The sequence below is a fragment of the Harpia harpyja genome, chromosome 6 (assembly GCF_026419915.1).
Source record: "Harpia harpyja isolate bHarHar1 chromosome 6, bHarHar1 primary haplotype, whole genome shotgun sequence".
NCBI classification, from domain to species: Eukaryota; Metazoa; Chordata; class Aves; order Accipitriformes; family Accipitridae; genus Harpia; species Harpia harpyja.
The window spans coordinates 57,544,571-57,557,804 of NC_068945.1; the positions used below are offsets into that span (position 1 = coordinate 57,544,571).

General features: G+C 39.6%; 1 protein-coding gene across 14 annotated transcripts in view; it reads right to left on the reverse strand.

Annotated features, from left to right (window-relative positions):
* Nucleotides 1–26: 26 nt before the first annotated feature.
* Nucleotides 27–13,234, reverse strand: part of MAGI2 (membrane associated guanylate kinase, WW and PDZ domain containing 2) — a 770,074-nt gene continuing 756,866 nt past the window's right edge. For 11 of the 14 annotated variants that reach the window (XM_052789023.1, XM_052789022.1, XM_052789031.1 and 8 more), the window contains one exon: nucleotides 27–3,032. In XM_052789023.1, coding sequence (XP_052644983.1) covers nucleotides 2,233–3,032 — 800 coding nt within the window. In that variant the 3' untranslated portion in view covers nucleotides 27–2,232. The remainder of the gene's footprint in view (nucleotides 3,033–13,234) is intronic. The other 3 variants (XM_052789029.1, XM_052789027.1, XM_052789028.1) reach the window with 2 other exon arrangements.

The following is a 13,234-nucleotide window of genomic DNA, read 5'->3' on the forward strand; positions in this document are numbered from 1 at the left end:
TCAAAATTAACGCAGACTATGTACAATTGAAAAAAAAAAAAGATTTTTGGATATATATTTTATTTGACAGTGGTTTAGAATATCATACAGTAAACAAGATTTCTGTAAAAGTTAATTTATCCATAGTGGTGCGTTTCATAAAAATAGTTGCTCACTTACAGCCTTTCTGTGACTATTAATACATGGAATTATATTTATAGAGATAGAGCTGTACAGGGTAAATTCACAGCTAACACTACACAGAAATATTATTTGGAATGGGGTTTAGATGATGTGCTGTCTTCACAGGTTATCGATTACAGCCGCATAAAGCAATTACTGCACAAGGAGTAGCTGTGAACTGTGCAAATTAGAGTTTATGCAAGCATAATCTCAACTGTTTTCCAGATTTCATTGTTTGCTTTCTTTATACATAAAAATAAGATACTGGGACGTGCATCTACACTACAGAAGCATTGTCCAAAATCAGATTCAATAAATTAATGCAAATTATATTGGATTCTAGTTCAGGGGATAAAGATTTTTTTTTCATTAAATAAGAGTTTTATAAACAGCTACATGGACTTGTGCTTTTTCAGAAATTATAAATGGATTTCTCTTTCTAAAAAAAATTGTTTGAAAGCTGCAAAATCCTTGACTTGAGGCTTTTCAAATAATTGGACAGGAAGAAACATGCCTATAAATTTCTCAGTCCAGTGCAATGTTTGAGACATACAGTAATGTGCTAATTTCTTGGAACAAAGCCAATCTCAATCTAATTTTTCAGCAGAGCATGTGAGGAACTAAGATTGCTAGAGAACATTAGTTTTTAAATATGAATTTTCGACAGTACTTAGGTTTATGATTTTTTTTTTTTGATTACCAATGTATTATTGCCCAGGATTTTCTTTTAATTTTGACAGACAAATAAGCATATGCGCACTTACATAGACACACATGCATCTTTTTGAAACAAGATAATGACTGATTGACTGAACTCGGAGTTATTTCCTGTGAAGGCAGACTGGAATGTTTACCTGGCACTTAAGGCTTGAAATTCAAAACAGACAAGCAAGAAAGATAAAACCAAAAAAAGACAAAAAAAAAAATGGAGGTAGGGAAGAAATGATAAAATGGAAACCATTTTAAAAATGGAGATATATCGAATTTACTGAATGAGGACACTGACAACTGTATTTCAGAAACCAGTCTAATTACTGTTAACGTGTGCCTTAGAGGCACCTGCTCTGCCAAACTGAGGGGATGAAAGGTGAGAGTGTCCTAACTAAATGTAGATGGGTATGAAACATAGCACTGTTGGTAAGTGAAGGTCTCGTTTTCTGCAGGAGGGAAAGGCCTTTCCTTAAGGAAACTGCAGCTTTTTCTCTGTAGCACTCTTCCTTTCATTGCAAGGGCCTTGCAGGTGTCTGGGTTTTGAGCCTGACCAATTGGTTTGTGTGCTACCTCGCAGGATTTGGGGAACCTGTAATAAATCACTTTCGAGAATAATTTGCAAATACAACTCCACCCTAACTCCTTTCCAATGTACAGAAACATGGTTTGTTCACAAAAATGGCAGTAGAAATGGTATCACAGAAACTAATCCACTGGATTCCCCACTCCTCCCATAGCGCCCAGTGAACTATGCTACAGGGTATCATGTGGACTATCCCAAAGCATTAACAGTGGAGACGTGTCATGGGTGTACAGTTCCGAACGATGCTTCAAAGAAACCCTTTAACCCCTGTCTAGATATGTTGAGAACAATTTATTTACAACATTTTAGCTCCATGAAAAGATCCTCTCTCGGTTTCAGCTTGCTCCGTGCAGTTTTATTTAAGGCGATGTTCCAGTTTGTGATTGCTCTAACTTGTTCCAGTTTCTTGATATAAAGTTTGAATGAAATCCAAGTCCTTCATGCAGTGGGAAAAAAAAATGCTAAAGCTACACTGCACTATCCTTCTCTGATGTACTGTCCTTCATATTGTTTTGGTTTCTTCCATAGCTGCCAAAGTCCCTAAAATGGAATTGGGACTTTAGGGTCGATTTTAAATCTCCGTGTTGACTATATGCTTTTGAACTTATTAGATACTGTGCACATTGTCATGGAATTACACACTAATGTTTTCATTCCTCAATGCTTTGTGTATATGTGTGATAGTTAAAATAAATTAAAACAAACCAATGTGAGACAAAAACTAAGAAGAATGTTCTGTGTCAGTTTGAGACAGTTAGAGGGCAACAGTCGCTTGCTTATCTGCTCATGGCAGAAGTACCAGACTTCAGGACGCTAGGTAGCTTATCCGAGCCAGGGATTTTCCACGGCCCTGGGGAGACCGTTGCCTTTCGAACTGTGGTGTTGGTGCTGCGAGTGCTAATGGAGTGGAGATGTCCCTTCCTGGGGAACTCGCCGGGTTTCCCATCAGGGTCCCTCTGGCTGTGGTCCATATCACTTCCAGGCGAGCTGCAGCGGTTGCTACTGTACGTCTTGGCAGCACCTGTATCGAGCTTGACATGGTCGGATGCGGCAGCTGACTTCTTCTCGCTGCTATTCGCGGATTTGTGATCTTCTTTTTTGCTAAGAGATCCTCCTCTCTTGCTTTCCGGCTTCCTCAGCCTCCCAAACTGTTCATCACTGGTTCCAGCACACACGTGCTCTCTCGCGCCAGCCTCGATCATAACGCTGTGTCCCACCACTTTGCTTTCTGAGGTGGGCCTGCCACCATCAGTGGTCTTATTTTTGCCTTCTGAATATCCTTTCCAAGAAGCCTCTTCATGCTTTGACCTGTCTACCTTTTTAGGACTTGCTGACCTTTCTCTTTGTTCTCCTAACCTTTTCTTTTTGTGACCGTTCACCGAAAGCTCCTTTGGTTTCCTTACATCATGTTCCCTCTTGATATCCCATGTTGGCTCTGGGCTTATCTGGTGAGAAGGGTCAGAGGGTGGGGCTATGTGTGATGAAGATAATGGTGAGATTATGTCCTCGAGAGAAAGACCTACTTCCGGCAGACCTGGGGAGGTGGCAGAGGGAGCACTCCAGGAGTTTGGTTCGTCTGTTGTAACAACAAAGAAAAGGGAGTTAAGGGCGTATTCAGCAGCACAGAGCGTGTATTGCATAGGCATATGTATTCTGAGCAACATCAACACCCAAACCACATACCGGACTGAAACTCCTCTGTCTTAGGTGAGGCAAAACTCCCAGGGGAGTCAATGGGGAGTTAAAAAAAATAATCTTCTCCCCCCCCCCCCCCCACCCCCGCCAAATAAGAAGAGTTCAGGAGAAGCAAGAACCACAGGGCTGGTAACTGCAAATGTTGGAAACCTCGGTCTTTTTTCATACAGATTCTTCTTTCCTCTGCCTACATTAAATTATTCTTAAAATAATAAAGGCACGTGCTCATGAAATCAAATTGCCTCTTTTGTAGCCATATAATGGATTTCTTAGCTGGGCAATATCAGGGCTGTCTCTGAGGACAAATGAGAAGGACTTTCTGCCATCTATTAAACATGTCCCTACAAGCATATAATAATTGACAAGAATTTGTAGCTCAGATAAGGTCATCATTGAATTCTGTCTCATATTTTTTTCTAAACAGATATAATATTGCAGTGTTTATGGCCCCACAATTCTTACAGGGTACTTACAAAGCTCTGCCTTTATATCACAGTGTCAGCCGCTGAGTCTCTTGGCTGTGCATTTTGAATTTCTCCTGGTTACTTAGCCTCAACACAATATGGTTGGACTGTGCAGATCCTGTTTAATTTAGCTAAATAGACATCTCCTTTGCTGAATCATGATGATTTGCCTAATCCATTGGTACAAAACAGAATATTCTGAGATGTCTTTCTCTTGCATACATGATCCTCATTTCTTTTGATTAACATTCCAGCAGACAACAAATCCATCATGACTAATGACAGCACAACTATTCTTACCCGTCTACACAGAGGTTAGAGAAATCACTGAACTTGGCTAATGTCATTCCCTATTTAGCACCATTGCCTGGCTCTGAATGGTATGAGCAATAATCTGTCAGAGATGAAGGACTACCTCAGGAATCCATGGAAACGAGGTGGAACTTGTGGCAAGAGCTGCATATTTCATGGGGGAGAAAATGTAACCTTCTAGCTGAAAAACAAGCATGGACTTCTGCAGGTCAGGACTAGTATCTCTCAGTGATATCAACTGTCCTTTAAAAGATACATTTATTTTTCTCAGTGCTATGGCTGCCTTCAAATTATCATGAAGATGCACATCATCTCGAAAAATGGAATGGGTTTTACTGCCCAGCCTGGGATCTGCAGCTTGCTTGACTGAGACGACACTTTTAAGTTAATAGCTTGATTGAGTGATTGCTGTCTTGCAGATAAAAATAGGAGAGACAATAGTGAGGTGGGTGACGTAAAGGGAGGGAGCAGTGTGGTTAACTGAGGAGCTATTTACTTTCCCAGATGGTGTTTGTCATATGCTTTTGCATAATGAGCATATGTATGGAGAGGATTAGCATTTGAGAGGGGTAGAAAGTACAAGTTCTGTGTAAGACAAATAAACTTTGAGCTGAGAATCTAAATGGGCTGAGGGTCTCAACTGAATTTAAAAAAAAAAAAAAAAAAAAAAAATCACACTTTCTTACCCTCCAGTTAAGGCTGAGTAATGTACCATCTGCTCCCTGCTTGGCACTTGAGCACGAAAAAATAAAAAGAAGGCTCATGCATGTAGAGTGATCAGCTCTTAGGAGCTTGCCTACAAAAAGCATCTCCTTCGATGGGCTTGTTCTTTACTTCTGCTCTTCAGTGCCTCCCCTCTGGTACAGGACCACAGGCTGTGCCTGACGGGGGAGGCGCAGACCCCACCCCAGCTCTTTTTAGATTGGAAATCCAGGGGATCCCATTTTGGTTAACACTTGAATCAGGGACCATGCATAGGGTCCAAGTCACTTTGCCTGTTTCTCTAAAACTATCCCAGGACTCCGCTGAGCAAGATGAAGCTGCTTGTGTGCACCAGCAAGGTACCTGAGCTAGCACTGAAGAAGTCACCTTGGGCCTTAGAAAATTTAGTCTGTGCTTTTTATGGCCTTGTCACACCTCACCATGGCAGAAGTGGTGCCGAGCGTTGGCCTGACCAATGTTTTTCACTTAACTACAGTCTTCTTTCCCAGTTGTCCACAAGATGATGTTTTTCACTGAGTGGCAGTGAAGAGCAGTAGGCCATTACCAGATCTTGTGCAAGGCTCTGAGAGTATCTGAACTTACAGAAATAGCTTGTTACTTTGGGAAGTATCAGCTGCACAGCCGTAAAAACATCAAATGGTCTGAAGCAGCAAGATGCTTTTGGGTAACAAGATTGCCCCTGTGCAAAATGTGCCACTATACCCAAATCAGCTGTTTCTTGTCCAGGAGGACAAACCAGGTGGCCACCATTCAAAATCAGGGTGGCAAATGCCTCTCGTGGCTCCTCTGAGGCATGAAGAGCAATATTGTACCAGTTATTTGTGGGACACTCAGGGGAGGAGACCTGGGGGTGAGTGGCCTGCTGTTTTATTCCCTAGAGGTAAGAAAGAGAACTGATTTATTAATGGACTGTCCCCCGGACAATTTTCATTTTTTTTCTGTTTTCTTTTTTGGAGGGGAGGGAAAAACCACCAAATGTTGGAGTGAGAAATTGTAGCTGGTTAGAACCTACCTCAACAAAAGTGAATCAACGTATTTGTTACATGTAACGATATATAAATATAGACTATAAACTAGGATGTGCAATATCATATGCATTACTGTATTTCTGCCTCTCCCCTAGAGAAAAAGACAACCTGGCTCTGCCTCCGTCTAAGAAAAAGACAACTTGACCAACTAAACAAGAAGACTTGTAGCCACAGCTTAAAGGGAAATTTTGGCTGTGGGAGAACCCCAGATGGGCCACGGACTGCCATTTGTTTAAAATACTGTGCCTGGCCTTCTTGCTGGGGAGGCACCTATATGGGCTGTATTTCCAGTGGCTAGGGGAAAAAGCTGCCATGAAATAAAACTATCATTCATATTCTGTGGCAATATAGTACTTGCAAGTAAGAACTTGGCAAAATGACTTTCTATAAGGTTTAAATACCACCAGTCTGAGACAGTCAACCCCCCCCAACCTGCTTTTTCTTTCAAATGAAATGAAATTACGTAGAAAGTCATCCTCAGCCTTGGTAGACGTTAATGTCAACAAGCCATTGTTGCAATATGTCACTGGCTGGTGAGGAGAATACTGATGTGAGGGTATTGTAGCTGACTTTCCTCTAATGTTTGAATATTACGGGAAAAATATCAAAATTACTAGAGTGGAGTAAAGTGCAGTAATGTAAGTAATTAGTTGCTCAAAAGAAAAACCTTTTAAAGAGCTGTGTTCAGGCCATAAGGGTTCATTTGGATTTGTTCAACCAGCACTAAAATGATTGCTTTTCCATAATAAATATAAACAGGAGAAAAATACAAAATTTTATTCTGTAGAGCAACTAAACTAATGATTTCTCTTTATGCTTATTCTGAGATTATAGCTGCATTTTGGAAGCAGTTATTAATATTTCTGAATAAATATTTTTTCTTTAGTTTTTAAGCTTTATATAAAACCTATGTGTTAATTGTGAACATAACTTACTTTTACTGTCTGTTATTCCAAGATCTCAAAACATTTTGCAAACATACTAAACCAGAGACAGAGCAACGATTTTACTTTTTTTTCCCTTCACCTCTGGGAGGAACAGAAGACAGTGTTTGTTTAACAGAGCATGAACTACTAATGCCCAAACAACTTACAACCAGAAGTGAAGGATATTGCATTCAGTTGAAACTGCTGGAGACATTTAGGGACGATGTAGTTTTAAATTTGTTTCTGACTTTGTCACTATGGATATCATCCTTACTGTGGGAGAAATTGTTTTTCAAAGGTATACATCTCACTGAAGGCTAATAGATGCCTTCCTCCCTTCTTTGAAGGGAGAAAATCTCCCTTGACCTACTAATGTAGACAAGATAAATGAGCCAGGAGAAGCACTATAATCTGTCACTGTGATGGCATTTGATTTGTTGGAATTTAGTAGGTGTCTTCTGGGTGGCTTTTAGCTTCCACAAGCTACTGTCATGCAGGTTGGTGGCACTTCTCCATGGGATGTGTAAGAATGACTCACCTATGACCTGTTTCGCATAACTCCCAGGGAAGGAGTAAATAATTGCTAACCGAGTAAGAGACACCAACAGGCACAAGATCTTGAGTGTGTAGGAGGACAAGTAGGAGATGAACACAGCCATTTTGGAGGAAGAGTGACAAAAGGAAAACATCAGGAGCAGAAGTTTTCTGTCTAAAGGCTTTTCTGTTTGAGGTAGAACTGCCATGTACAAGAACTGTTTGCTTTGCTATGTCAGCTTACGCATGTTCAGTGGAGTGGAAATGAGGGTACTACTCTCATGTGTCTACTTGCTCCTCTCTTTACCAAAGCCTGGTTTTCTACCTGGATCCAGTGCTTGCTGATGGCTTACATCTGAAGTACTAGCAAAAGAAACCTGGCTTTTCTGCTAATGGAGAAGAGATGTCTGTCTGTATTGCTTTCTGAGCATTGCCTAGGTACTAAGTCAGAGGAAAGAGCTCAGCCTCCTGATAAGTTTATTTCATTTCCTGCAATACTTATGTTTTCTTTACAGGTTGTCCTCCTAAGATTCTGTCAAGTCTAATCTTGCTGTGCATATCTGCTCTGCCAAGACCTCAGGTCAAGAGAGGTTAGACCTTGGATTTGTGACTAGGTTCTCCTCTTGTATCAAAATATTTTAAGTAATTTCTTGGTAGTATATCAAGAATGTGAGATTTTTAATCAGATAAAATTAACCATAAAGTACTAATATTAATTTATTTAATATTTAATAGTAATGTTAAGACTATTATTACTTAAGTACAATAAAATCTCAGTGCCTTTTAAATTTCCAAATTATGTGAACAATATATTAAAGCTTTGAACACTTTCAGTAGTCTGAATGAAACATTTCCTGAAATGTCTAAGCAGCTGTTTTCATATCTTCCCAGAATTATTCTCCTAGGGAATCAAAGAGTTTTTGATTAAATAAAAACATGGTGCGCTATTTTTTTTCCCACTTTCTGTCTGAAATTATGTATTGCCAGAAGGTGGCAAACAGTTCTTACAGATGCTGCTAATAACGAAAATGGGACAAAATTGTCCCCTGGTGAGTATCCACTAATGTTGGCAGTGTTACACCAGGAATGCATTTGGCTCTTTCTCATTATAGCTTGACATGTCTGTGATGTTCCTGATTGCATTGGTCTCCTGCAGCTTGTCTTTAACACTCTCTAAGGAGGGATGTTTCAGAAAATTTAAAGAATCTTTAATCTTTCATCCTGGAGCTTCCACAACCCAGGCATACAGCACCCTTTGTATCCTGAAATAAATGATTCTCTGAGGTTTTGATGGTTAGAAAAGCTCTTGGAACCTTCTGTCCAGCTGTCAGCCTCATACAAATGTGACATGATATGCCACCCTTTCCCCCAGCCTCTCCCAGAAAGTGAGTGGCAATGGGCTCTGCCCCCACCTTACTGGCTCCCTATACTTCTGGCTATAAACTTGCACTTCTTGTTAATTATTCAATAATGTTATGCAAATGTTTTCTCACAAATTACACTTTCCTTGGCTTAAAATTACACTTTGCTTGGTTCCCCTTCCACTGCACTTTGCCACGTTCAGATCCCTCAACACCAATAGCTCTGGAAATAAACATCAATGGATTTAGGTGCCTTCTGCTGTGATATGGTCCTTTGTTTGGTCAGTCACCATGGACACATCCATTAGCACTGCCCTTATGCTTTTTTTTTTAAGCTATGATGACAATGTGCCGTGGGTGCAAAATGTTGATTATATGTTCAGAAATGACATACATGCTATATACAATTACAAAACCAAATCCAGATTATACTCAGTTATTTTGGCATATGAACTACTTTTCCTTTCCTACACATGCAGTTAAGTGATCTGTTTGGTATTGTGAAGTCTTGTTTCTGATGCAATGAAAACCTAATCTAATTTCTTGCTATCTTAATGTAACCACATTCATTATACTGCTTGCCTGGTTGTACTCAGAAATGTCATGGTGACTCTGAATGTTTATAGTAGCTTTGCTTAAGAGTGGAATTTTTCTGCTTTCTAGTGATTTGGTTTTTTTGACTTTGCACATTTGTATTTGCAAAGGTTGAGGATGGTTGGTCAGGGTAACCACAGTGAGTTAACAAAGTCGTGAAAGATTACAGGAAAAGAAACATGCAGCTAAGTGCCTGCATCTTTTACTTCTGAATTTTGTGCTTGGCGTTTTCAGAAAAGTAGAATGATTAGTTAAGAAAGACTGATGTTTGGAGTATGAAACAATGCTGGGCCTAGTCTCTGTCACCAAAGTCATTGTGCATTTTTATTTTTGTCACTGGTCTAATATTGGAACAGGGGGGCACTCCTACTACTGGGAGCTATTGGTGGCATGGCTTCTGCAAGTGTCCAGAAGAACTGAAGAGATGTGACTGTAAATGTAGGGTAAGTAAGTGAGGAATATTTTTATCTCCTCTGTAAACTTCAAATGTTTAATTTTAGATCCAGAAAATTCAGAAAATTCAGTCATTGACATATTCCAACACCGGAAAGTGCAGCTCTACTTCCTGTTTTATTCACTTCCCAGTGCCATTGATACACTGATGCCCTACTTCTTTTCATGTTACTAATCATTACTGATGAGCAACAATTTAATTCCTTTGGGTTCATTATATCCATCTTCTATTGTATACGTTACCTAGATATTAAACGGAAGATGCCCCAAATATTTTTACAGCAGAGATGGTGTTCATAGATTCCTTGCAAGGGCCATCTGATGAGACTTTGAATGGTCTCATCTCAAGTAAAATTCACTTTCATCACCATCTCTGTACTCTGCATGGAGGTTTGTTAGAAAAAGTGCTTTCATGTTCAGAGATCTAATTTGAGAATTATTGAAACACACTTCAGAAAGAGCAGATTGTTAGTTATGCTTGGAAGACCAAATCTGCAGAAGCTCAGAAGATGATATTGCTTGTTTTTGGAGCTAAGGGAACGGAGAGAAAGGGAAAATTTAAACTTGGGGCAGAGAGGGCAAAACCGCATATTGCAAGGAAAAAATTTAAAAAACCCTTTAGAAAAATGCTGAATGTTTTCTTGAAACAAGAAAGTCACACACATTGATTTGTGTTTGCTTTAATCTGTAGAAAGTGCTATGGAAGAAAGCATTTTTCAATTTTTTATGTAACATTCTTTAAAGATGGTTAACAAAGAAACATGGAAAGTGATTGTTCTCACTTGGAGAGTTCCTATTCTTATTGTGCACTGTTTCTGATCCTACACTATACCCAGTGCATCCTCAGTAAATCCCTTTCCCTGAGTTAGTTGTTTAATTATGGCACTGCTTCACCAGTGTTTTACTGTCCCAATCACTTGAGATAATAATTTAATTGCCGTATAGAGTCAGAGAGAGAAGGGTCTCAGAAGACCTCCGGAAACAGATGTCTGCTCTGCTGTTGAACATGCACACAACTAATGTTGGGGAGCTCCTTCTGGGAAGCCTTTTTGGAGGCTGTGGATCAAAGCTGAGTGGATGGACACAGAGACTGACACCCATTGCCCCACGTCAGGCCCTTTTTAGCAAGCACGGGTCACTGCAAATAAGTGGCCTGAGACCTTTCAGCCTAATACAGGAGATGATAACTAATGAATTCAGAAGCACTCAGAGTTTCTGTCCTGGAGAGCAGGTGGACTGGATTGTCTCCAGGACGTGGATGATCTTGGGCTGCTGCTTTAGCCCTCTCCTGGTTACCCTGCCCTTGTTCACCCCTTAAATATAAATCACATCCACAAGCAATTCACTGTAATTTTGTAATAATGCCTAAGCTCTGCATCATTTGGCTCTCTCCAATGACATCGGTCACTCCTTACAACAGGACCGAGATAATTTTAACACTGTCCTTAGAATACTAAGAATAAAAAAGGGTAATTTTTCTATGCAGAAAAAAACTACCTAAAGTGCAGAATAGGAGACGGAAAAAATAACCAACAGCCACACTTACAAACAGGTTATATTTCAGACCTGAAACAGCTAAATTAATTTAGTAAATCAGTTTACTGTAATAGTCTTCTGGTTGTGAATCTTAAGGCCAGATGATTATGAGTACACAGTTTATCACTCATTCCAAGACCCATTTTAGCTTGTTCAATAGATACGGATCTAGTAAACAGTCCTATCATGATCACTAATCTGAGTAAACTTGGTAAATTTGATTTTTGCTGGAATCAATTTAATGTATCTGCATAAATGTTACAGAATTACTCACTAATACTGTGAACAACTGAAATGAAAACTTGCAGCCTGTACAGCGCTTTTATCCTCCACAGCCAGCTCCTCACTGCTGCATCAGTGTTGTCTACAGACAGGCTAAGTGCTAGTCTTGAGTGATGTTGCTCTAACCACACATTATCATTCACTAGGTCCTTCAGGCAGTTTGGTACCCTTTTTGAAGTGCTGAGCATCTCACATATCTATCAGATCAGAGCTACTCAGGCAAAAGAACCTCATCCCTTCAGTAAAGAAGGTTTGTTTTTTTTTTTTTCTGTGTGGTCAGGCAGTAGAGTAGAAGCTGCAGAAACCTCAGCAGTTCTCTTCCAGAGCCATGCTGGAGCTGGAAAATCTACATTGCAAGTTACTGTATAATTAAAAAAGATAATGACTTTAAAATTAGTTTTTATTAATAGAATTAAGCCACATTAAGTCATAAAAGGTGTTCATAAATATGTTAATAGAATGTGTGGTATTAATGAAAAACATTCTGCAGAGACTGAATAATTTAAGAGTTGGATATTACACACTTAATTAAACTTAAATATTAAAATCATTAATTACCAGAGCTAAAATGGGTATTAACAGTAGGCATCACATCTTGTCTGGTCAATAAATAGCTGTCGTTATTAAAGGTATGCAGATAATATATAAAATTTATGTAATAAGTGAGGAATTCTGAGCATTTTGACTGTATATGAAATGCCCCTAGAAAGTTGTTTCTAGCAGGCGCTGAGTGTTGGTGCTTCTCACTTAAGTTCTCAGCAGGATCTTAAGCAAAACACATAACTTGGTTTGAACGCATCCATATTTACAAAGTTCATGAATAAGTATTCCCATCCTGCTTAGGGTAGAAGCTGCAGAATTAGTTTAGTCTCTCTTTAGCAAACTCTTTTCAGACTGGAGGCTGCTGGGCACTGAAGGTGCAGAGCTGACCCTGGGACCACGCTTGCTGTTGGGGCTGTTGTGGTATCTGATACCTGTCGGATGCTGAGACAATTTTCTCTGAAAACTGTATAATGAGATGGAAGTGCACAAATAAATGAATTTCACATTGTATATTCAGCTCATAATGAGTAAACACAAATTACATGTTGTTAGAAACCCAGATGTTTAAATTTCTGGGTTGTGTATGTGTTGCCGTAGCTCAACAAAATATAAATTGCTCTATGGTCATGTTCATTAAGCTTCAGTTGGAGAGTGACAGTTACCCGATATTGTCAAAGTAAAAAAAATGCATTTCATTTTCTGAGGGTTTTTTCCCAAGCTAGGAGTAACAAGCTATAAGAAAGCTCACAGAGGCCATGAACTCTGCTAACCTCTCCCTGTGGTCAGACCACAAAGCATCAGCTGAGACTTGCACCATGGGATGGTGGAGTGAGAATGGCAGAGGCAGAACCAACTGCAAGTCCCTCTAAGGACAAAGTTTGCCTTCTCCTCTCCAATGGCTGGAATAACAGTTTTTTATGTCACTCTCTATGTGACTATTTAGACTCATCAAATTTCCGATGCCAATGACGAGAGTCATAAGAGGTCCTGTTAGTTTAATTTAGTCTTGGGTATCATAGCATCAGGCTGCTGGCAAGGCTTTTCTGATACAGCTTGATTGCCTCTTGTTATACTTTTGTATAGCTTTTTGTACTTTCATGGCTGTTTTTTTGTCCCTAAAAGGGCTGATAGCTGTTTATGGATTCTTTTGAGCAAGCTAAAAAGCGGGACTTTTTACACCTGGATAACCACAGATCAATTAAAAGATCATGTATATGAGTTCAAAGCCATTGAATCCCAAGTTCAGCTGATATTCTTAGAGGTGCAGTCTTTGTCAGGAGGTACGAAGCTAAAGTGTTCTTATTCATGTCAAGCCAGAGGAGGACAC